Raw genomic sequence first — 22,654 nt, 5'->3', positions numbered from 1 at the left:
TGTTTTTTATATACATTTTGATAACTGTATAACTGTTCTATAAAACTTTACATATTTCATTTATGATCTATGAGGTGCTTTTATAGAGACTGGCCACCTTCTGAAGACACCTTGGTGTAAAACTTAGCTAGGCTAAGTTTTCATCTTCTAAGCTGCTTTAATTCATCATGGCCTAGATTCAGCAAGAGGTTGTAATTTTTTAATCCGAGTTTTTTATCCTTATTGAAATAGTAGCAGCCGCCAGTTGTTGCAGATTGTTTGGGAATTGCTTATCTTACTGTAACTCAAAGGAGCTTTGTTAGAGAGACATATTTCAACTAGTATTAGATTATTTGAGTTTTGTCACATTTAGCATTATCCTCCGGTAACTAGCGAGTCAGGCATGTTGTGATCATAAAGGGCTGTTCATGATGAGAGGCAATACTCGGGTGTGCAGTAACACTCATATAAGGCAAGTGAAGTTGATTTATACAACACTTTCAGTGACACAAAGTTACAAAGCACTATGACGCATCAATCAGTTCCTCAACTGGTAGTAAGGGATCCAAAGCACACTAAGAAAATACTTCTCACAACCTTATACTAAATCAAGCTCATAATTATTTATAAGGCAAATTTAAAAACAACATTCTGTTTTCAAAATACTGAAGAAGACAAAAACAATGAGATTAAACACATCATTACAACAACAGGGGAGAACTAAAGCATAAATCAAAGAGCAATACACTACTGGCAGAAAGTCAGACTGGGTTTACTGCCAGTGGTGTATTGAGTTTAAAGAGGCCTTTCTAACAATGGATTGTGAGGAGAGAGGTCTGAAAAAGCCTGATCACCTCTACAGTATGCTACATCCTCCTTCTACCAAAACTACCAAAGTAAGATGATCTAATTATTTTAGTGCCAGAGAGGCTGCAGCAGGTCAGAGAGATATAGGTGTGCAGTCCATCAAGATATTTACACTATTGGTCAACAGATCTTTAAAGTTTATGAGACTCACAGGGATTCAATGATGAAGAGAGGATAAAGAGAACAATGTGGACAAACCTACAGTTGCTGAGCTGCAGCATTCTGCACAAGCTAAAGACTTTAAAGGGTGACCTGACTAAGCCTGATATAAGGTGTATTGGAATAAGCAAGACAGGCTGTAATAAAGACCTGGACTAGTCTTCAAGTCAGGTCTGGTTAGCATTGACTTAGTGTCCACCGCCAGCTTGAACTGTTGATGTAATGCAGAATGGACCCATGCTTTCTTTTAAAATGAATCCCGACCCCATATGAATGTTGGTATTAAACTCGGTGTGAGCTTCTGTGAACCACAGCCTGGGTTTCCTGTTCTTAGCTGAGAAGATTGTCAACCAGTGTTGCTGCTGCCAGCCTCTCCTAATACGAGAAGCTTTTTAATAAATGGTATTCTGCATTGCTTTGCTATGATCTTGAGTCATTAATGAGGCATTTTTGATTAAAGATTCACAATCAACTCAATAAATCCTAATGCCTTAGTGCAGATCTCAATGCTAATCAGACAACACTATCACATTTAAAGACATTTTCTTTTTCAATCTGTTGCCTGGTTTGAAATTTACTTCAGCAGGTCTTGATACCTTATGTATTTAGCTATTGCAATGTGATTGGCTTATTCAGTTTCTGTCAACAAGCATTACAGTGTCTGATAAATGCACATGTATAGTAAAAGGTGTATGCAATAGTGTAGCTATTCATAGGCAGAAAACTAACCCTTTTTACCTTAAAATAGCTCAGTTGTAGGCAAACTTTAAGAGTTACTTTAAGCGGTGATATGGAATAGGCCTTTTTAAGATGGACTTGAACCTATATACAAATATCTGTTTAAAAATATTTATGAAGTCTTGTTCAGGGGTATTTAGTTTTTTTTTTCTCATGGTTTCTATACAGAATTACAGCACAAACTTTATGTAGAGGCTTAGCTTTTATCATCAATTGAGACTTTTCTAATTTACTCCATTCAAAGAGCGTTTTTCTTATCTTCCCCATCTACTTCCTGTCACGCCAAAACACTTTATGTAAGAAAAAAAAACAAAACCAAAAGGAGTTTGCAGAACTAAAGAATAGTTCCTTTTTATAAGTAAAACAGATATACTGTACAGCAAGTTTCCTTTTTCAAACAATGGTGAGGATAAAGAAAAGTACATGTTTTGACATTTAAGACGAAGACAAAAAAAAAAAAAAGATTTTTGTTCCAACACCTCAGAGCGAGGGTTTGGGCAGAGGACATCAAACATGTGTATGTTGGCTCATACTTAAACGTTCACACCCACAGATTCACACAGTCAGGAAATGCTGACTGTAAAGAGCAGGTGATGGTGACTACTGGTGCACATAGTCAGTGAACAGAACTTCAGATCTACTGCAGGCCTGTAAACCAAACTTTGTCACCTTAGTTTAACATGATATAAGGCATAGTTTAACATAAGGCATTCTCAGGCTGAGACACCTGCATTCTGAATGAATGTCAAGATAAAGCAGCAGCTGCAGTGAAATAAAGCACTATCCATTGCTATAGGCTATGACTAACATTTAAATCTTACTAAATGATACTGAGATATTAACTTCAGGTCAGATTTACAATGTTTAGCTTTGGCCTAGTGTACAATTAATTTATTATTATTATTTTACTTTCTGTTACTGGTCATGTGTGTGCATGGTGGCAAGTCAGCCAAAGGGACATTCCAATGCTTGACCTATGATGACCTGAGAGTGTCTAACATCACCTTATTTGGTAATGATGTGGTCTGGGGGAGAATGTATGATGCTGCAGCTTTAGAGTTTGGATGAGGCACCTTCTAGCTGGGTGTGGCATTTTTATGATAAATTGGAAAAACATTTATTAGATCTTGACTATTTTCTGTTCTGAGCTATGGCCAAGAGGGTAGGCCAAAGATAAAGAAGATAAAGACTTCCTCTGTAATCTGTACTTATATCAATGATATTGTGCAACATCATATGAGTAAATTCTGTTAAAACTTAAAGATGTTTCTTTCTTTTTGTACACTTTTTGAGAAACATTTCTCCTTGGATTAGAACGGGGTGATCAAACAGCCTACAGCCAGTGTGGTTTTTATGAAGCTGTTCACTTCTCCATTTATGGCATAATTTTATTCTTTTTTTGCATCCTATATTACCTTCTTCCTCTTACACTTGGTGAATGCGGAACAACAACTTCCTGAAAATTGTCTGAATGTCATACTAAAAAAAAAAAAACAACTACTTGCAGCATAAATCTGTGTAAATATTAAGAATAATTATGAAATACTTCATTATAAAGTATTTTTTTTAACATAGAAAGCACATTGGATCAGGACCTCAATGTTCACTTTGTGTGTTCAGGTGACTCAAATATCATATCAGTTGTGGACACTGAGTCTAGGTCTGGTGGAAGTTTCTTCCTGTTTAAGATCAACATTCATTTTTTTCTGTCACATGTTCATCCAGAAGTGAATGCTGCACGTCAATGGCTTGATGCAATCAGCCGGGTTTCCTTGAATAGAAAACTTTTTTAACACATATGAATTATAGATTCCATTTGACTCAAATTCTAAAATAAAACCAGGATTGTCAGGGTTAGATTGAAAGGCTATGAGGATATGTGCAGATCTCAGAGGATTTAATTGAAACAACGTGGCAAAATGTGGAATTTCTATAGCACTGTAAATGTTACTGGATAACAATAAGTGATCTGTAGTTATGTGGAAACATTTCAAACAATCAAAATTTCAAAACAATCCTTTATATGAACTTTTTTTTTAACTGGAAAATGTGATGTTATTAACAATCCACCTGTTTGAATGAATGTTCCAGTTGTTAAGAACAGAAATACTGTTGTGCAAACATCAATTCCAACTTACTGCACTTCTTTAGGGTAACTTTAATTAACTTTTACAGAGTGGATCTATCAATGTTTCGCTCCTTCTACACGGCTATAATAGATTTTCCGTCCTTTATATCAGAGATACATTTTCCTATCTCTTTCAAGAAGTTTGAGCCCAAATTTTTACTACTACAACACATTCCTGAGATGATGTAACTGACAATTACATGTATATTGGATTAGGTAGAGGTAAGTTAAACCAATGATTCAGTGTAGCTAAGAACATGAATGTTCGCAATAGTGTTTAGGTGGTTTTATACTGTGAAAGACAATACATGAAAATATATGTAACATTCATTACACATCAAATGCAACAAAATAAAAATCCCTTTGACAAGAAATAAAGGTAAAAATTAAACATCTAAGCACTTTTCACATGTACAATCTCCCTTTTCAGTCTGGCTGAAACAGGAATTTCTACCTGAAGATAAGGTTGAATGATCACAAAAGGGCATGGTTTATATGATATAGCTGGGAGCTAAACTTTTCACCAAACCTCGGAGTGAGATGTTGAAATAGTTTGGAAAGATACATAGATGCAGCTATAGGTTGTAGGTTTTCAAAAGATTTAACTGAAACAAAGTGTCAACATGGGGGATTTTTGATAGCACAGTAAATGTAACTGAGTAACAATAAGTGATCTGTAGTTATGTGGAACATTTTTCTCACAATATACATTATTTTCTATATTCTGGTGATTTTCAGAGAACTGAAGTAGACTGAAGAAGAGTGGACCCTACTAAAATAGTTGCATCTTAATTATCCTGTAAACTAAGGATTTTACAACTTGTTTATTAATTATATTGAACAGTTCAAGTAAAATAAACAATGGGAAACTAATAAGTTATTACTGGATTAATGTCCCTAATACAGAAACCACTGAAATCAAATTCTGTGCAAACTACACTGTGTATGAATATTTGTCAATATGCGAAGGATAAAAAAGCTTCACTCATTATGTTATTAGTTTTTTTTTATTGGAAAATGTGATGGAAATTATGTTTTTAAGCATGTTCAATGGACCAAAATAAGGCTAAATAAATAAGATAAGTAATAATAAAATGAGAGCATCCCTGTGGTTCCTCCTCTGTGAATCCTGGATAACTGAGTTGTTCTGACCATCCTCTCTGTATGAGGCAGGTCTGTTCTTGGATGGCTGATCTTTTGAAAAATAAAATGCAATGGTTCTTTCTCTTTTTGTGAACCTCATATGGATTGTTGACGCAAACCTGAAAGCTTTAAGTATTTAGATATTTGCGTTGGTTTAATTAGTCCTAAATTCCAATGGAGATTATTACACTAGACTGAGCAATAATTATTCTAACTTGTGAGAAAAACATGGACTAAAACTGGGAATTAAAAAAGCACTAGGTAAAGAGCAAGCAAACCATTTAATGTGATCCTACATATCTGCACATTGATTACTAACTGCTGTATATTTAACTCATATTTACTTAAGTACTAGATTGCTTGAAATCTCCAATAATTTAATAAGAAAAATATCTTAGTCCAGATGAGATAAGATAAATATTAAAATGACATACCTCAAAATAACTTCTCAGAAATCCCAGTCTAAGCTGCTTTCAGTGAATAGGTGGATTAGTGCAAAAATAAGGACTGGATTACACTTGGCATGTCCTTGTGTGTTAACACTAAGGGTGTATTAAAAATGCGGACTGGATTCTCATAACCATGCTATTTTTATGTATAAATAAGTGGAATGAAGTTGATTTTAAATGTCTGTCATTTTTAAGCGTAAAAAATTGGGAATATGGAGTGAGAGTGTCTGTAGACAATGAGATGCATGAGTCTCATACCCAACGGGTGAAGGTTGACATTCCTGTATAGGGGTGAGTCTTCTTACCCACAGGTTCATTTCAATATATACGTAACTATAGTACGGTATGTTTGCAGGAAGCAACAACAAGCTTGGTAAATGCAGACATGATGATATTATCATTTAGCTAGAGATAAGGTGCAAAAAGACTGCAGAACAGCTACAGGATGTGGACAGTTAATAAAGGTGGAGATAAGATATTTTTATGAAAGTATTACTGGTACAGTATTTATTTTTCTCTTTTTGCAAAAAATCAAAGACTAAACATTGTTTCTAAGTTAGGTCTTTGATGATAAACCTTGACCTCAGAATAAGTGACCTCTTCAGCCTGAGCAGCCGTGTGGGATTTCTTATTAAGTGAGGATTCTGATTCTCTCATTCGTTTAGGCGTCACATCAGCATACACCACTTCATCCTACAGCAAGAGTTAAAAAATAGAGTTCATTTAACACCATGTTTCCCCCATCACAGCCGTAATAAAAATAACCAGAATGCAAATCATTGGCGTATCACCAATCCAAAGTAATGCTTTAAATTCACATTGACCTTACCTGCTCCTTAAAAATATAAGATGGTCTGGTCACACTGGCTAAACGCCTCGATGTATCTAGAAAACATATAAGCCTCATTAGAGGGACGTTTAGGAGGCTAAAGAGGATTAACACATTATTTTTTAGAAACAGTTATGACAGACTGGTTTTACCAATGTGGACTTGAAGCCTGCGTGCCGCATTTTGTCTGTGGGAAGGAACATAACAAACTTAGATTAGCTGTCAGGAAACATTGGGTTTCACATTTGTAGGAGAAAAGAAAGACATTGTTGGTTTATTCAACTTTATCACTATTAGCACTTTATATAAAACAGAGTATAGTCAGTTATAGTTCCTAAAATACTACTTTGTTACAGTAGCATAATTTCAATTTTCATTTTTTATTCACACCTTATCACACCGGCTGTCAGTACTTTGAACAATCCCCTTTTGCTGGTAAGACAGTACTTATTCTTCTCCTATAAAGCCAATCACACCATGGCGATTTAGCCAGCATTGCCCTGAGTCTTCTAAAACGCTGCCATACTCCGAACTTCATCTGTATTTTTTCAATTTTGGGCGTATACAGAGAGTATTTATAACGAGTCCACAACTTATGTCCAACAACAGCCTAACTTATGCATAACACATGGCAGTGTAATGCCCATGAAATGTCACCAGCCAGTGTCCTGAGAGGGGCAGCCGGAGGTTCCTGGTCTGCATAAAAAGATAGCTTTGATCGCAGTATTAACCTAGCTGCTGTTTACCACCCATCAAAGAAAAAATAAATAAAAAGAAAAAAGAAAGAAGGAAGGATTGCAATCTCAGCAGATTCAGTGTCATGTCTGTTAGGAAGTTTGTTGGTCATGGCAATGAACTTAGGGAGGATCCATCACACTCACCTTCTGGCTCATCCTATGATTGGGATGAAGTCTGGAGGATAATTGACAGTTTGCTCCTGTGAACCCCCTTTTATACCAAAATGCTGCCAATACGGCATTATACGGTAATTGTACATTAGAAACATGTGCAGCGGTCGTCTGAAACATGTCAAATACATTGATATGCATTGGAGATAAGTTCTTGATAAGTTAGGCATACTGTAATTTATGCACAAGTTTTCATAGGTTTTGGTGAGCTAGATATCATGACTTATGAGTAACTTAGACTTAAATTATGTCCAACTATCAGATAATTTACCTGTAACTTATATCCCATGTATTAGCATATGCTGGCATACAGTATGCTGGGAAATTTTGAGCATGCTACTTGCTGTACGTTGACATGTGCCAGTGAGCTTCAACATGCTCATACTTTATACAAACCTAAACGTATGCCAGTGTTTTTGCCAAATTTTGCGTACATCAGGCATATACTGTCTAAATTGTCAAGGTGTGACAGGGGGCTTAACTTTTCTCAAGCCTTAACAAACAGAGAGAGGGACCTTTGAACATTCCTATTTGGACAGGGTAAAGATTCAGTAGCATGAACTATTGACAAGCCATTTACTTTTTACAGGCAAAAGTCTTCAGCTTTTATTTTAATTCATATAATACTTTTCTAAATTCATTAATCCATCTTCATTAACAAGGTTTGCTGCACCTTTTTTTAAATTGATACACCTTTGATGTACTCTTCAGTTTTCTCAGAGCTGTCTGATCTTTAAATAGAAACATCCCACGGCTTAATCACAACAATTTTTGATCAAAGCTGTCATCTTGGTTTAAATGTACAATTTTGCCTTGTGTGATTCCTTGTCTTATCCATTTTTCATCAGGAGCTGAGGAACATGAATCTCAGTATTTACCAAAGAAAACAAAAGACACACCAAATAAAAGAAATTTCAGTTTGAAAAAAAGAAAGCATATATTAGATTCAATTTAAGAGTTGTTAGGAGTCAAAGAATAAAATTGCTTCTCATAAGGTTTTTTTTCTTCAAATAAGCAAAGGTAAGTGAACTATATTTGGGATTATCAATGGTGGAGGTAGAGACCTCACTCTTGGTCTCGTTTTGTCCAACTCCTACAAATTGTAAAGGCAGGTTTGAGACTATAGATTTGTAATAACAATAATATTGTTAACACAAAAACAAAGATGCATTTGATCTTCAGCTGCAGAAGCACATCACACTTAATGTGAACTAAAAGACCATTGCTGGATTATGCCAGGTCAGACAAAATATAACGTTGTTATGCCTAATGATGGCCATGAAATCTTGCTGAGAGAATGTCTTTTTTGATCCATTGCTTTAAAAAGCAAACAATCCCTTAGCGGTGCTAGTCTGACACTATCCCATTAACAACACAAGGAACCTTTAAAATAAAAACCGAAACTTTGGACTTCCAATTGATAACAGAATTAGTGTTGCACCGATACCGATACCAGAATCAGGTGTGGCGCCAATACTGCACTAAAATGGTGGTATCGGTATCGGCGAGCACCAACAAATAGGGCAGCGATACAATTTTGAGAGCCAAAACTTTATTCACCCATTCCAGGTTGGCAATAAAAAGTTCTACTGGATTCACTTTGTATTAGTCTTTTCCTGCTTAACAAAGGTAGGCAGCAGCTTGACAAAGCTATGATGGCAATTATTTTACATCCAAGTATGCAGTTCTTCATATATACATACATCAATTTAAAACAGATAGTATCGTTATCGGCCAGTACTGCACAGCCAGGTATCGGGTATCGGTATTGGAGCCAAAAAATGGCATTGGCGCAACACTAAACAGAATCACTGTGCATAAAACAAAAAACGTGCCAACAATGAGAAAAAAAATTGGCTAGTTTTAATGAAGCCAAAAACCAATAATCCAGTTTCACCTTAGTTGCTTTTTTTTCTCCACCTTAGCTGTTTTAAAGTCATAATCCATTTAAGATAAAATATTTCTATATGGCTCTGAGAATCCATTTTCCCAGCATTATATTAGCCTGGGTGCCATTCCGAACTTAGTCCCGCCCACAAGGTTTGAGGTTGGGAAGTTAGGTCTGGCATTGCTCAATATTAGCGCGAGTATGATCGCCCACTCTCTGGCGATCCAATCAAATTGTCAGGGTGGGCTTTATACGATGAAGGACAGATGGTCAACAGTAACGTAATCAACCATGTGACCAAAGCACGCTTGGGTGACAACAACAATGGTTGCCGCCGGAGAGCTGAGGTGAGTAGATTCTGCTATTAGGTCTGTCCTAGAAGATATCAACAGCAAATTAATTTTAAAAGACGAACAGAGAAACGCGATCAAGGCTCATCTTCTTATTCTAGGCGTGCAACTGCACTCTTTGATTTTTGTGGAGAACAACTATGCGTCGCTTAACATACGTTACGCACTCCGTTGCTCTTATTGGTTGTAGGTCTATCCAATTGAGTGCAGAGGCATTTTTTTTCCTGGTTCATTCAAAACACGCCCCATAATCACAGCTCTATGGAGCAGTATCAGACTCATATTCTGACTAGAATTGAGTCGGACTACGTCAGGCTAGCATTATATGTGACTTTTTTGTCTTCTTACGTCTCCTATTGGCTTTGTGATTTTTAAAAATGGACACGGATTGTATTCGCTCTGATGGTTCGTTGGACGCATCAAAATGTATAAATATTTTGAGCAGCCTGACTTCATATGATCTGAAGAAATTGAAAACTCTACCTAATTATTATAAATATATATGTATATTAATACATACATATGTATTTTTAAGAGCAGTAACCTTTGTGGTGTCCATGCTTTTTAGGGTAAAAATTAAAATACTAGTTGGTACTTTTATATGTGTAAGGCTTATTAAAAGGATAGAAGAGGACGAAAAAAAAATCCAGAAATAAGTTTGAACTCTCACAGCTGGCTCTAGGTCATCATTAACTGGTTGAAACAATCTTTAAGGGTTTGTAATCGTATAAAAAAAAACCCAAACCACTTCTTTTAACAGCCAATTTTAACAGTCTCTTACACAAAGTGTCTATTTTTAAATATGACAACTTATATGACTCTTACTGTTTTCCAAAACTGAGCAACAACTATTTCACAACGCAGGCTTATGAATAAAGTTTAGACAATACGTGTCAACATTTGGCTGCATTTATCAATTTAAATATTAGTTTATTAGGATAATTATTAATTTAGTAGTAAGAGGTAATTTCAATTAATATTGCTAAAATAAATTTTGCTTTTTGACCTAAAATGTTTGTCTAAATCCCTTACATTCAGCCTTGGCCTCGGAATGTCTGATCTAGGCCTTTTTTTCCCTTTTTATTATACCTTTATTTAACTGTTTGAGAACCACTTTCCTTTTGCAAACAGTCTTGACTTCCTCCCTGCCAGCAACTAACAACTCTTTTTGCTAATCTAGTGCTTAGTGATTATTTTTAGAATGAAACAATTAATAATCAGAAAAATAACTTAAAGAAAAATAATACTGATTTTAAATCAGGTGAAGCTAAAAGTATGCCGCTTTAGAAATTTAGGATAGAGCATATGTGAGGACAAAAAAGAGTTTTCATCATAAATGCAAATGACTTACTTCTTATATATTTATACTATTTCTGCATAATAACTGCTCCGAGTAGGTTGCTCTTTTAGCTAATGTAATGTATTAGAGTCTCCATACTCCAGTTAGCAATTAATCAATGACGAAATTGTTTGTTTTAATAATTGATTCATACAATCATCTGTTTCAAAAGTATATTTAATGTAAAAGCATGTCTTTAAGGTTATATAAACCACCACAATATGAATACTAATAAAAAAGGCCTACCTTTTGATATAGGTAAGGTAAGCTGCGGCGGTGAGGATCACTAGAAGAAGTAAGACTGAGATAATGATTGCAGAGAGTATCCCTGGGGATGTCTGCACCTGCTTTTGTTCAGGGACAGGCTCATCTGAAAGAAGAGACAAGAAATTAATCTGTGCTGAAATGTTGGGAATAGAGCACAGAAAGGCAATAAAATGAAGAAGTTGTTTAAGCTGATCGGCATCTCAGAGTGTAATGTTTACTTACCATAAACAATAAGTGTTGTGGTTTCTTTGAATGATCCACTGGGAAAAACGGAAATGCTGCAGGTGTAGGAGCCTGTATCAGTCAATTTCAAATCTGTTATTTTCAGTGAGTGTTCTGTAAGATTCACTCTGTCCTTCAGGGAAGATTCTCGAATAGTCATTCCATGATCTGAGTTGAAAACCAGAATCGTGGAGTTTTCGCTCTCTGACTTTATATCCCACTGAACCTGTAAAACTCTGGAATCTTTAGAGCTTGTGATGAACCTGCATCTTAAAACGGCTTCATGGCCCAGGTATCCTGGAACTTCTGGCAGTACCTCCAGTTTTTGTGCCTGCAGATCTGAGGGACAATAAATGTTTAAATAGGAGAGACAGATGGAGGATAATTGAACTGAGGCTGCATTTCTAAGCTGGTAATTAAGCTATAATTTTGTTTTACCAAATAAATCCCTCCCTGCCTCAAAAACAAAGCATTAGGAAACAAACTTTAATATAATAAGATAAGGTAAATTATCTCACCTGGAAATGATGTGATGAATATAATGTTCACAATAAGGAGATATATTCTGTAGGTTCTCATTTCTTTAAACTGCATTTAATTTGAAGAAAAATAGTTATTAATCATCTGACTGTCATCTTTAAATCAACTTCAGACAAACTTACCGTCATTCCGTGGAAAAGCGAAAGGAGTCAGTTAAAAAATGCAAATCATTTGAAGGCGAGGCGGTGTATAGAGTAAGAAAGCGGAACAAGAGCTAAACGACGCAACCAAACCAATTTTTATTCCAACAATAACTCTGCAGAACCTGCTGAACCGCTGCCTCAGAGTGACACATTTAAACCTGAATACATACGTGCGATGGAGAGGCGCTGCTCAAAAATAGTATTTACCTAAAAAAGTTAAGTTAAAAAAAATGCTAATACGCCAGTAAAGATATTATCATACAAGTTACAAAAGTTTAAAGTGAAAAACATTTCAATAAATAGTGAAAAGATCCCTCACAAACTACATTGGTTGCCTCCTGATTGCCGATGTCAGGTGTGACTTCTACCCTGCTCAGCACTGACCTCTAGTGGTAGATCTAATACCAAAACTCTTTATTTCTTTTAAAAAAGGTATACATGCTGCAAACTTTTTATAGACGTTTAAACCACGCGTACTAAAAGGAGAATTTTTGTTAGAAAGAGACTCCTTACAATACAGTATATATGTCTATGAATGTATCTTAAAAGTGATAGATTTGGTCAAAGCAGGGCAGAGTTGATTTTCTAACTTTTTGTCCAGTCTCACAATAGAGAGAAGGGAGAAATACAGTTCAGTAGGGATATTAGACTTAGTGATTGTGAAAGAAATGGCATAATTTTCTAAGATGTTTATTGGAGAAAATGTTGCTGAATAAAAAAAACAAGTAAAATAGGAGATAAACAAAAGTAGTTTAAAATGCACTACATGTAACATGTTTTTTTCTTGACATTCAAATCTTTTACCACAGTTTTTCTTTCTTCACACTGATTATCATGTACTTCACACTGGTTTCATGCACAGCTGAGGTGAACTTAACACTTTTTGGTGGTCTTAGTGGTTGCCACACTGTGTTTTTTTTTCTCTGCTCTTTTTTTCTGTTCTGAATGACTTTAGTCCTAACGCTTGAGTAATTAAAGTCATTTATCATTTGAAAAAAACAATAAAACATTCTCAGTCCCTAAACTATCCATTACTATGAACCCTGATATTTGACAACAAAACCAACCAACCATGTATTTCTTGTTATTCACAAGAGCGTTCATTATGCAACACGTACTGTATCTCACCTCTACAATTGTCACCGAATAGAAGACACTTTTTTTTTGTCAATAAAAAAAACATAAAACCATGCATCATCCCATGATATCTCGAGGAAAAAAAATAGGTATGAGGAATTCTCTGGTACAGCATAAAGTGACTGCATATCTATAGGTGAGAGCACAGATTTGACTGTATTCTTAAAGATGTACCGGTATAAGGAAATCAGTACTTTTTACTTAATGTTGAGATGCGACACATTGATATGTGTATTAAAGTGCATCCAAAAAGGAAGAAATTCACATTCTTTTGTTTTTCTTGGTAAATATACTTATATATCAATGAGCTTTTTACGAAAATGACCTGACTGCTGTACTTAGTGATTAATGAGTCATTTTGTAAACAACAGATACACTGACTTCAGATGTTCTAACAGGAGACACAAAGAAATGCAAAAGAAGAGTTTGCTACAAAACATGAGATAGATTTTAGTTCGATGTGTATTGACTGTCAGGAGGTTAATGATCATTTAGTGTTTTTATTTAGTTTGTATCCTGCATTTTAGAAGAAGGTATAAAAAATATAAAGAAATAAAGCTATTGCAGTCAAAGCTCTGCATTCTTTTTCTGTTGAAAAAAGCATTAGACCTTGCCAAGTAATCTAAGACTGGCACATCTTGATACACTTTTCAAATTAATGTGTGATTTTATTTTTTACACTGTCATTTTTGAAATGACAGTGTAAGAAATAACATTGAAGAAAAAACAAACAAACCCTTTATCTGAAAATAAAGTGGAGAAAGTAGAAAAAAAACAGAGAGACTGCACACCTTTACATAATCAGAAAGGAAACATAAACACAGTGGTGACGACAAAAAATGGAAAAAAAAAATCAAACAATAGCCCTGCTAAACCGCTTCCCTCGAGTGACCCAGATAAACGTGAATATAAATAAATACAAATCTAAAAAAACTCAGCTAAACAACTATGTTGTGGCAGTTATGGTAGCCAAACTGTAATGCAATGTTCTGAATAAAAATGATATAACGACATTTAAATATTTTACATATTGTCAGCATTTTGTACCACTTCATGAATCTGTGGGAATGTTTATTATTAACAAAGAAACTAATCTTTCCATCAGTGACGATCATTGGAATATTTACACCCACAGTGAATCATGAAGGTAAGAGTGGAAACAGGGTAGGCAGGATTTTAATCTAATCAAGTAAAACGATTTTACAGAGTTAGAACAGTGCTTACAGTGATTTTCAGCACATTTAGTAATAAACCAGGTATTAACAGCTGGTGCATCAATATATTACATCTGTGTGCAAACAGAAAACAATGTTTTGGAGCTCATTTCTTTATAATCATTTTTATTTATGCCAAGTTTTCATCAATGAAGCAGTTTGGGACGTATGCCACCAGGGCAAAAATGGAAAATACTTCTAATAAGTATAATACGCTTTAGAAATGTGACCATTATAATATTATAGATAACATCATACCAAATAGAACTCAACTCAAATGTCTTCTACTGTATTTTTGCAGCATATCTATTTGATTTCTGCTGGGCTTAATAAATGGAAATGTTTTTTTCCACTGCTAAGCTGCTCGTTTACTGTCGGAAAGCTGTATAAACAAATTTTTGTGTATACAAAATTACAATAAAGTTTGTCTAAGTCTAGGTCATTATGATCTTTGCTTCTCTGGGTTACAGTCTGACATATATTTAATGCAGGCAGCTTCATAGGACATTCAAAGTTGCTATAAACAAATTAAACCTGAAAAAGAGTAGAGAGTTAATGAGATCTCATTTGATCTCTTCATACAAACTTTAGCCAAAAGGTTTCATACTGCTTGCAGATACAGTTTTAAAGTTTTTATTCAACTTAGAAGTTTGTTTTAAATAAGACATGTCATGTAAATCTTCTTTGCATTGCAGCAGTCAGAACGTTTCTATGCTTCCACTGGTATTGAGGTGAGCTTCAGGTCTTAAAGGTTCCTAGCTGGAGTCTAACAGAGCTACACCAAAACATTTAAAAAACACCCAATAAGAAATAAAACAAGTTGGCAAATTGAATGATTAGAGTAAATATACATTTCCCATTATATGAATATTCTGTGATTGCCTGCTAAACTATAATTATACTACTGTATGGCAATGCTATAGCTGTAATGGAAATATAATATTAAGTCTATTCAATAACTTTCAAAATATTTCTTGGCAGTGCAAATATTTCTCTTTTATTTCAGGTTGTTTTTAGTTTCCTGCAGGATACAAAGTTTCTTGAAATGCACATTCTTGCCAGCTTTTCATTGGGGACGTTCTTCAGTAGTTGCTGAGGGTTGAATATGAAGAAAACAGATAAATCAATGTACAATCATTATGGATTAGAGATATAACAATAGCTCTTTTAGGCTGTTGACTAATGACTCACCAGTTTTTTTTTAGATCCGTGGTCTCCAACTCAAATCCTTGAAGGATGGTGTTCTGCATCATTTAGATCTGTGCCTTACGCTACAAACCTTAATCAAATTATTAAACAGAGCTCATCTTGAGAGCTCTGTTCTGAAGACATGCTTTGACTGGTGTCGTATGTGGGAGCAACAAGAAGGTAATTTTATGAGGATTAGAACTCAGCCCTAGCATGCCCTTTAGACATTTTATGTTGTGCTTTTGCCGAATAGTTTATTTGACTTTTAAATCATTTTTAAAAATATATAAAATGTAGTTGTTTGTGTACCTTGAAGCTAACTCCTAGATTCCTAGATGCTCTTTTTGACACTGTATCAGCCGAATTACCCCACTGTGGGAGAATAATGACATTTCTATTCTATTCTATTCTATTCTATTCTATTCTATTCTATTCTATTCTATTCTATTCTACTGATATGGAGTCAAGCTCCCGAGATATCTGCTAATGAACTAATATTTGAGTGTGTTTTGCAGAGAGGGATCTAAAAGTTGCAGGACGCCGGCCCACAAGGACTGGAGTTTGAGACCATTGTCTTACATGAACCCTTTCAGAAGAATTGCACTGATGAATAACGATGAGAATGTCCAACAAGGGGCAATACAGGATGCTGTAGGTAAAGAAGAGGAGCTTCAGTCAAATTGTCTGCATCCTTTTAATTCTTTAACAGAAACAACATGCATGCCCAATAAATATCATCTTACCTCTCAGGTCCAGGATGGTTGAATTTTCCTTCATTGTCACCATGTTTCTGGCAGTGCAGGTGTAGTTCCCAATGCTTTTAGGCTCTAACTTCTCTATAACAAACGTGGAGGTTTTGACATTTGTGTTGTTGCCGTTAAATGACCAGCTAAAGTTTGCTGGAGGGACAGAATCTGCAATGCATTGCATTGTCACTTTATGGCCAGGCCAGGCTGCTGATGGTCCGATGATTGAAACGTTATATGGTCCATCTGCACAGAAAGGTATTAGATGTCAAGTCTAAGCAATAAAAATCTGACCCGTGGTCAAACCTCTTAAAGAGGATAAATAAATCTTGACTTTACAGTACTTACAGTTGACAGTGAGATGAAAGGACGCAGTCTTGCTGCTGACTGGGTTGCTGACTCGACACTGGTAGGTGCCGTGGTTTGAACTGAGAACAGGTTGTATGAACACAGTCCTGTTGTCCATCCCTAAGTTGAGGCTGTCAGTGAGATGAAGATGGTGGCCATCTTTTATCCATTCTCTGGTGATGATGGAGCCGGAGCCTTCACAGGTGAGGGTGGTGGAGCTTTGACCTTCTATGAGGACGGCTGCAGGGCTGCTGATGGTGGCTGCAGTTATCGGCACTGGTGGGCAGAAGGGGTCTAATGTGAAAACTTTAAACAAGAACTACTGAGTTTTTTTAATAAATAGATCCTGGTTTTTGTATATCAGGTTGATTCCTTCAAACCATTGTTACTGTAGTTATTTTACATATTTCATTTTTTATATTTTTTTGCTTTATTTGTCTGGCTGAAAATATGGATGTAACTTGATCACTCATTAATTTTTTTTAGTTCTTCAAGCCAATTAAAAAACACTATTACTCATGCACGTACACATAGCCTATCTGTAGTTTCTGTTTCAAGATGAAGCTGAATATATATATTTATAGCTTGATATCAGATAAGCGTTTGTTATTGATAGAAGCCTACAAATGAAAACGCTACTTCACAACAAAGTACCTCATTTACAATTCTGTTCATACTGGTATGTGGATGTTTAAAAGAGCAGTCAAACAGAAACAGAAATTCAGTTTTGCAGATCAACAGCATTTAAAGGTATAGTAGAGTATGCTTTTTTTCTGGGTGGATCATCAAAATAACTGGTCCTCCTAATTGTCAATCATTCTGGTGATATGTTTACGCAAGGCCCTCCTATGTGCTTCTCCCCATTTTCACTTACCGGTGATGAGTCTGACATAGTGGAAAAATGGAAAATGTTCTTTATGAAAGTAAGGTTGTATGAGCGATGCTAACAGCAACTTTTAAACAGAGTGTGCACGAGGAGAAATGGGCCTTTGCACCTTCATGCACATATCTAATAGGCGATCCCTCTCAGGAGCAGGTACAGGGTTGTGCAGGTGCATTTTTTTGATAAAAAAAAAAAAAAAAACGGGTTTAAAAATAAAGCAATGAGGTTGAAGGCTTTGGCTTACCCTCTGGTGCTATTTTTAGATAGAAACATTGAAATACAAAGCTATTGCAGCATCAGAGGAGAGTTTGTAATCTTAGGCTGATTTCATAAATGATTTTTTCAGATCGTAGGTTATGATTGTTTAAAAAATAAATGTACTCTCAACGTTTTCCAGTTGGATTTGACCTAGTGAATATGTCCCATTCTTCTTATTCTATATTAACCTGTGCTCAGTTTAATTGCAAAAACAAAAATTCTCTCAAAAGGTTTCCACAGACGTACCATACACATTGAGGGTGATCCTCCCCATTCTCTGCAGCCCCCGATCTGGTATGATGGTTAGCCTGTACTCGCCACTGTCCTCCAGCACCAGGTTCCGGAGCTCCAGGGTTCCTGTGGCTCGATCTAATGAGATTCTGTTGGTGTGACCCGGTTCAGTGATGTTGGTGCTGGTGGATGTGATAATGTTCACTCCTTTAAAGTCCCAGCTGACAGACAGAAATGGTCTCTCTGGTGGGCTGAGCGTGGTGGCAAACTTCACTCTACCCCCTACGGCTCCACTCAGGGGTCCTGGAGGTAAAATATTCTCACCTGCACAAACATCTTTTTAAAAACAAAAGAACAGAAAGAGAATCAAACCTTTAACCACAATCCAACTTCTGTCAGACATAAAGAGTAATAATCTATTTCTATGAGAAAACCTGTTAAATGTACCTGATAACAGAAGGACTAATGCAGCCCATGCAATGTTTCTGTCCATGCTTTGAATTGAGTTTTGGAATCTTGCTTCAGATTCGCCCAGAGTCTGAAATGCAGTGACAGTCAGGGATGCTCCTTGTCTTTTATTGTCCCGCACTCACAATAATGGGGCCAACTCCAGCCTCCCCATTCAGCAAGGCAAAGAGCAGATATTGTTTGTTCTGTTTGTGTACATACCTCTAACTGCTTTGAGCATACCATCAAAGCTTAGATGCTCTCTGGCTAAGGGGGATTTCACAGAAAAGTATTCCACTTACCTTTGGAAAGAAACATCTTAATGGATCTCGGTCAGCTAGATTGTGATATTTGTCATTTTGTGCCCCTGCAAGTTTTCTAGTCATATCTCAAACTCAAAACATCAAAGAACAAGAACAAATAAGTTTGATTTAAAAAAGATTTTTAAAATGTTTAGAGACTGTTAATACACCTAATTCTGGAAGAAAAAAAAATTTCTGTGCTGGTTTGAAACAAAAAGTAATCCAAAGTAAAACTAATATTGCTGATTTTCTTTTAAATATCCACTAGGTATTCAAACTTTTGGTTTAATGATGTATTTGTATGGACCTAATTGCTTCCATGCATACATAAATAGATAAGCTGAAGTGGTAGAAGCACTTCAGATGTCTGACATGTGTTGTTGATGGGGAGACCATCAGTTTTTATGAGCTACTGAAACTTTTTAAGTCTTATTGAAAGTCTCTGTTTAAGAAACTGCAGTGAACCGTGGCATTCCTTCAGAAGGAGATCAAAGACAACCAGGAGACACCAAGCCTCCATCAGACAACTTGCCAAACATAGAGATCCTTTCAACAGCCTCAAGAAGACTTGAAAAGAGACGTNAGACGTACCATACACATTGAGGGTGATCCTCCCCATTCTCTGCAGCCCCCGATCTGGTATGATGGTTAGCCTGTACTCGCCACTGTCCTCCAGCACCAGGTTCCGGAGCTCCAGGGTTCCTGTGGCTCGATCTAATGAGATTCTGTTGGTGTGACCCGGTTCAGTGATGTTGGTGCTGGTGGATGTGATAATGTTCACTCCTTTAAAGTCCCAGCTGACAGACAGAAATGGTCTCTCTGGTGGGCTGAGCGTGGTGGCAAACTTCACTCTACCCCCTACGGCTCCACTCAGGGGTCCTGGAGGTAAAATATTCTCACCTGCACAAACATCTTTTTAAAAACAAAAGAACAGAAAGAGAATCAAACCTTTAACCACAATCCAACTTCTGTCAGACATAAAGAGTAATAATCTATTTCTATGAGAAAACCTGTTAAATGTACCTGATAACAGAAGGACTAATGCAGCCCATGCAATGTTTCTGTCCATGCTTTGAATTGAGTTTTGGAATCTTGCTTCAGATTCGCCCAGAGTCTGAAATGCAGTGACAGTCAGGGATGCTCCTTGTCTTTTATTGTCCCGCACTCACAATAATGGGGCCAACTCCAGCCTCCCCATTCAGCAAGGCAAAGAGCAGATATTGTTTGTTCTGTTTGTGTACATACCTCTAACTGCTTTGAGCATACCATCAAAGCTTAGATGCTCTCTGGCTAAGGGGGATTTCACAGAAAAGTATTCCACTTACCTTTGGAAAGAAACATCTTAATGGATCTCGGTCAGCTAGATTGTGATATTTGTCATTTTGTGCCCCTGCAAGTTTTCTAGTCATATCTCAAACTCAAAACATCAAAGAACAAGAACAAATAAGTTTGATTTAAAAAAGATTTTTAAAATGTTTAGAGACTGTTAATACACCTAATTCTGGAAGAAAAAAAAATTTCTGTGCTGGTTTGAAACAAAAAGTAATCCAAAGTAAAACTAATATTGCTGATTTTCTTTTAAATATCCACTAGGTATTCAAACTTTTGGTTTAATGATGTATTTGTATGGACCTAATTGCTTCCATGCATACATAAATAGATAAGCTGAAGTGGTAGAAGCACTTCAGATGTCTGACATGTGTTGTTGATGGGGAGACCATCAGTTTTTATGAGCTACTGAAACTTTTTAAGTCTTATTGAAAGTCTCTGTTTAAGAAACTGCAGTGAACCGTGGCATTCCTTCAGAATGAGATCAAAGACAACCAGGAGACACCAAGCCTCCATCAGACAACTTGCCAAACATAGAGATCCTTTCAACAGCCTCAAGAAGACTTGAAAAGAGACGTGTGCTGGTGAAGATTCTCAGTCATCCAGTTTGTAGTGATTCCAAAAAAGTTAAGAAACAATCCACTGAACTTTGTTTTCCAAGTTTGAAGATGTTTCATTTCCCATTAAGGAAGCTTTTTCAATTCAATAGAGAGACAGAGTTGTTTATATGTATACATACGTATACTGTATACAGAATGAATATTAGATCAGCTTTCACTGATGTTTGTTAAGGTTTTTCTATATAAAATAAGATGATGGAGCTCAGCAGACATCGGCTGAAACACAGGGGTTTTTACAACCATATTACTCATATAGAGTCCAACATAGATGCACAGAGCAGGAGAGGAGATGCCTGGAGGATATTCTTAGTCCTCTAGTAACACTTTGATATGTAATTACTGGTAGAACGCATCAGGTCAGTCATACTGGAACTGTTTAAGTAAAAGTGGAGTTTCCACTTAAATTTGACTGTGACTAAAAAGAATTATGTTTGTGTTTAAGACAAATTAGTTAAAGATAAAGGAAAAAAAAATATTTTACAGTACAGATGGTATACAATTTTTTTGCTAGACATACTGGATCTATTTCTTCATCGTACTCTTACTCGTCGTCTTCCTCTTATCCAGGGCCGGGTCGTGGGGGGGCAGACTGAGGTGCCTAGAGGGCTTCCAAAAAACATTGTCTTGTTCTTTCTGCTTTATCCGAACTCCATCCACATAGGTCAGAATAGGAACGTAGCCTGACTTGTTAATCAAAGCTAACTTCAGCTCTCTCCACCAAAATAGACTGGTGCAGCATCTGGATTACAGCAGCAGTGATCTGTCTATTGATCTCCTGCTCCATTCTCCTATCACCAGTGAACAGGACCCCAAGATACTGCAGTCAGGAGAGCTGGTTGATTGTTCCACGGCTGGGAGGAAGTGCACCCCTGAAGCAGAGGTTCAACAATCAGCCAGACTCTCCTCTCCAGCACTCTGGCAGAGGCCTTCTTGGAGAGGCTGAGAAGTGTAATAACCCATAAATTGGAGAATCCCCCTTTTATGGAGGAGAACCAACACCCAGTCTGCCAGTCCAGGGACCTGTCCCTGACCGCCACAGATTGTTGAAGAGTCATGTCAAACTGATTTCAGTGTAGTCCTGTTTCTATGACTCTGACTAACTGTATGTGCTCTCTTTATCCTCTGACATGGACTGGCTTGGAGCTCGTCTGCCTGGCTTTGTGTTTCCTGGATGGTGCCGTCTGTGGAGCTGGTTTGCAGTTGCCTTTTGTTTCTCTGCTTCTTTCTGTATGTCTGCTTTTGTCTCATTGAACCTCAGTCGGTCTTGGCAGTCAATGATCCGATGCAATCAATTGGTTTTCCTTAGATAGAAACTTTGAATCATATTGACTGTGTGATCTGGTTGATTTGTAAAGTGTCTAGAGATGACATGTGTTGTAAATTGGTGCTATATGAACACACTGAATTGAATGATCAAGTTAGGCAAAGGCCAGTTAACAAGCTATTCATTTGATTCAGCTGTGTAGAAACAGGGATGTATCCAGAACTTGCAAGACAGAAGGTCTCAGGGACCAGGGTTAGAGTCCCTTGTTCTAAACCCTAATTTGCCAAAATCAGGGTTTAGAGTTTGGAGCTTCAGTTGTCTGTCTGAAAAATTCTTCTTTTATTTGAATCTTGCAAAAAAAAAAAAGTCTACTCAACACTGTGTTTCTACAATATAAAAATTTGTTTTTCACACGTGGCTGTACCAGTGATACTAACAGGCAGTAAACATTTAGTCTTGTTCTATTTAATATATTTAGACATATTTAGCGGCATACATTATTTACAATAATTTAACAAATTTATTTCCAAAATGTTCCCATTAGTCTAAGCCACACTGGCTTTGCGGTTCATGAAGTTAAATTTTTTTAAGTTTATTTTTTAAACCATGAGACAACTAAGTCAGACAAAATCCGAAAATACCACTTAAAAGGAAAGACTTACAAAAATACATATAAATTAATTAAACAATGTTTGGCCATTTATTTCTTCAACATCTTATTAAGGAAAGTGGCATCTT

General features: G+C 36.4%; 1 protein-coding gene across 1 annotated transcript; it reads right to left on the bottom strand.

Moving 5' to 3' along the window:
• Window positions 1-2,134: 2,134 nt before the first annotated feature.
• Window positions 2,135-12,253, bottom strand: LOC107100310 (myelin protein zero-like protein 3). The gene is made up of 7 exons (XM_015398752.1): window positions 11,929-12,253; window positions 11,785-11,854; window positions 11,267-11,605; window positions 11,024-11,147; window positions 6,445-6,479; window positions 6,293-6,348; window positions 2,135-6,156 (listed from the first exon to the last, which is right to left on the bottom strand). The coding sequence occupies exons 1-7, from the start codon at window positions 11,932-11,934 to the stop codon at window positions 5,995-5,997; spliced, it is 792 nt and encodes a 263-aa protein (XP_015254238.1). The 5' UTR covers window positions 11,935-12,253; the 3' UTR covers window positions 2,135-5,994.
• Window positions 12,254-22,654: the final 10,401 nt, after the last annotated feature.

This window comes from Cyprinodon variegatus, unplaced genomic scaffold (assembly GCF_000732505.1).
Source record: "Cyprinodon variegatus isolate N-32 unplaced genomic scaffold, C_variegatus-1.0 Scaffold959, whole genome shotgun sequence".
In the NCBI taxonomy this organism is placed as follows: Eukaryota; Metazoa; Chordata; class Actinopteri; order Cyprinodontiformes; family Cyprinodontidae; genus Cyprinodon; species Cyprinodon variegatus.
The sequence above is the reverse complement of the archived record's forward strand: the minus strand, read 5'-3'. Positions and strand labels throughout refer to the sequence as shown.

Bases quoted from the DNA above. Each gene is read 5' to 3' on its own strand.
- LOC107100310 (XM_015398752.1), bottom strand. The intron at 6,480-11,023 runs GTAGGCCTTTTT...TCCTTCCCACAG, and splicing joins TACCTTACCTATATCAAAAG to ACAAAATGCGGCACGCAGGC. The intron at 6,349-6,444 runs GTAAAACCAGTC...TATGTTTTCTAG, and splicing joins CAGGCTTCAAGTCCACATTG to ATACATCGAGGCGTTTAGCC.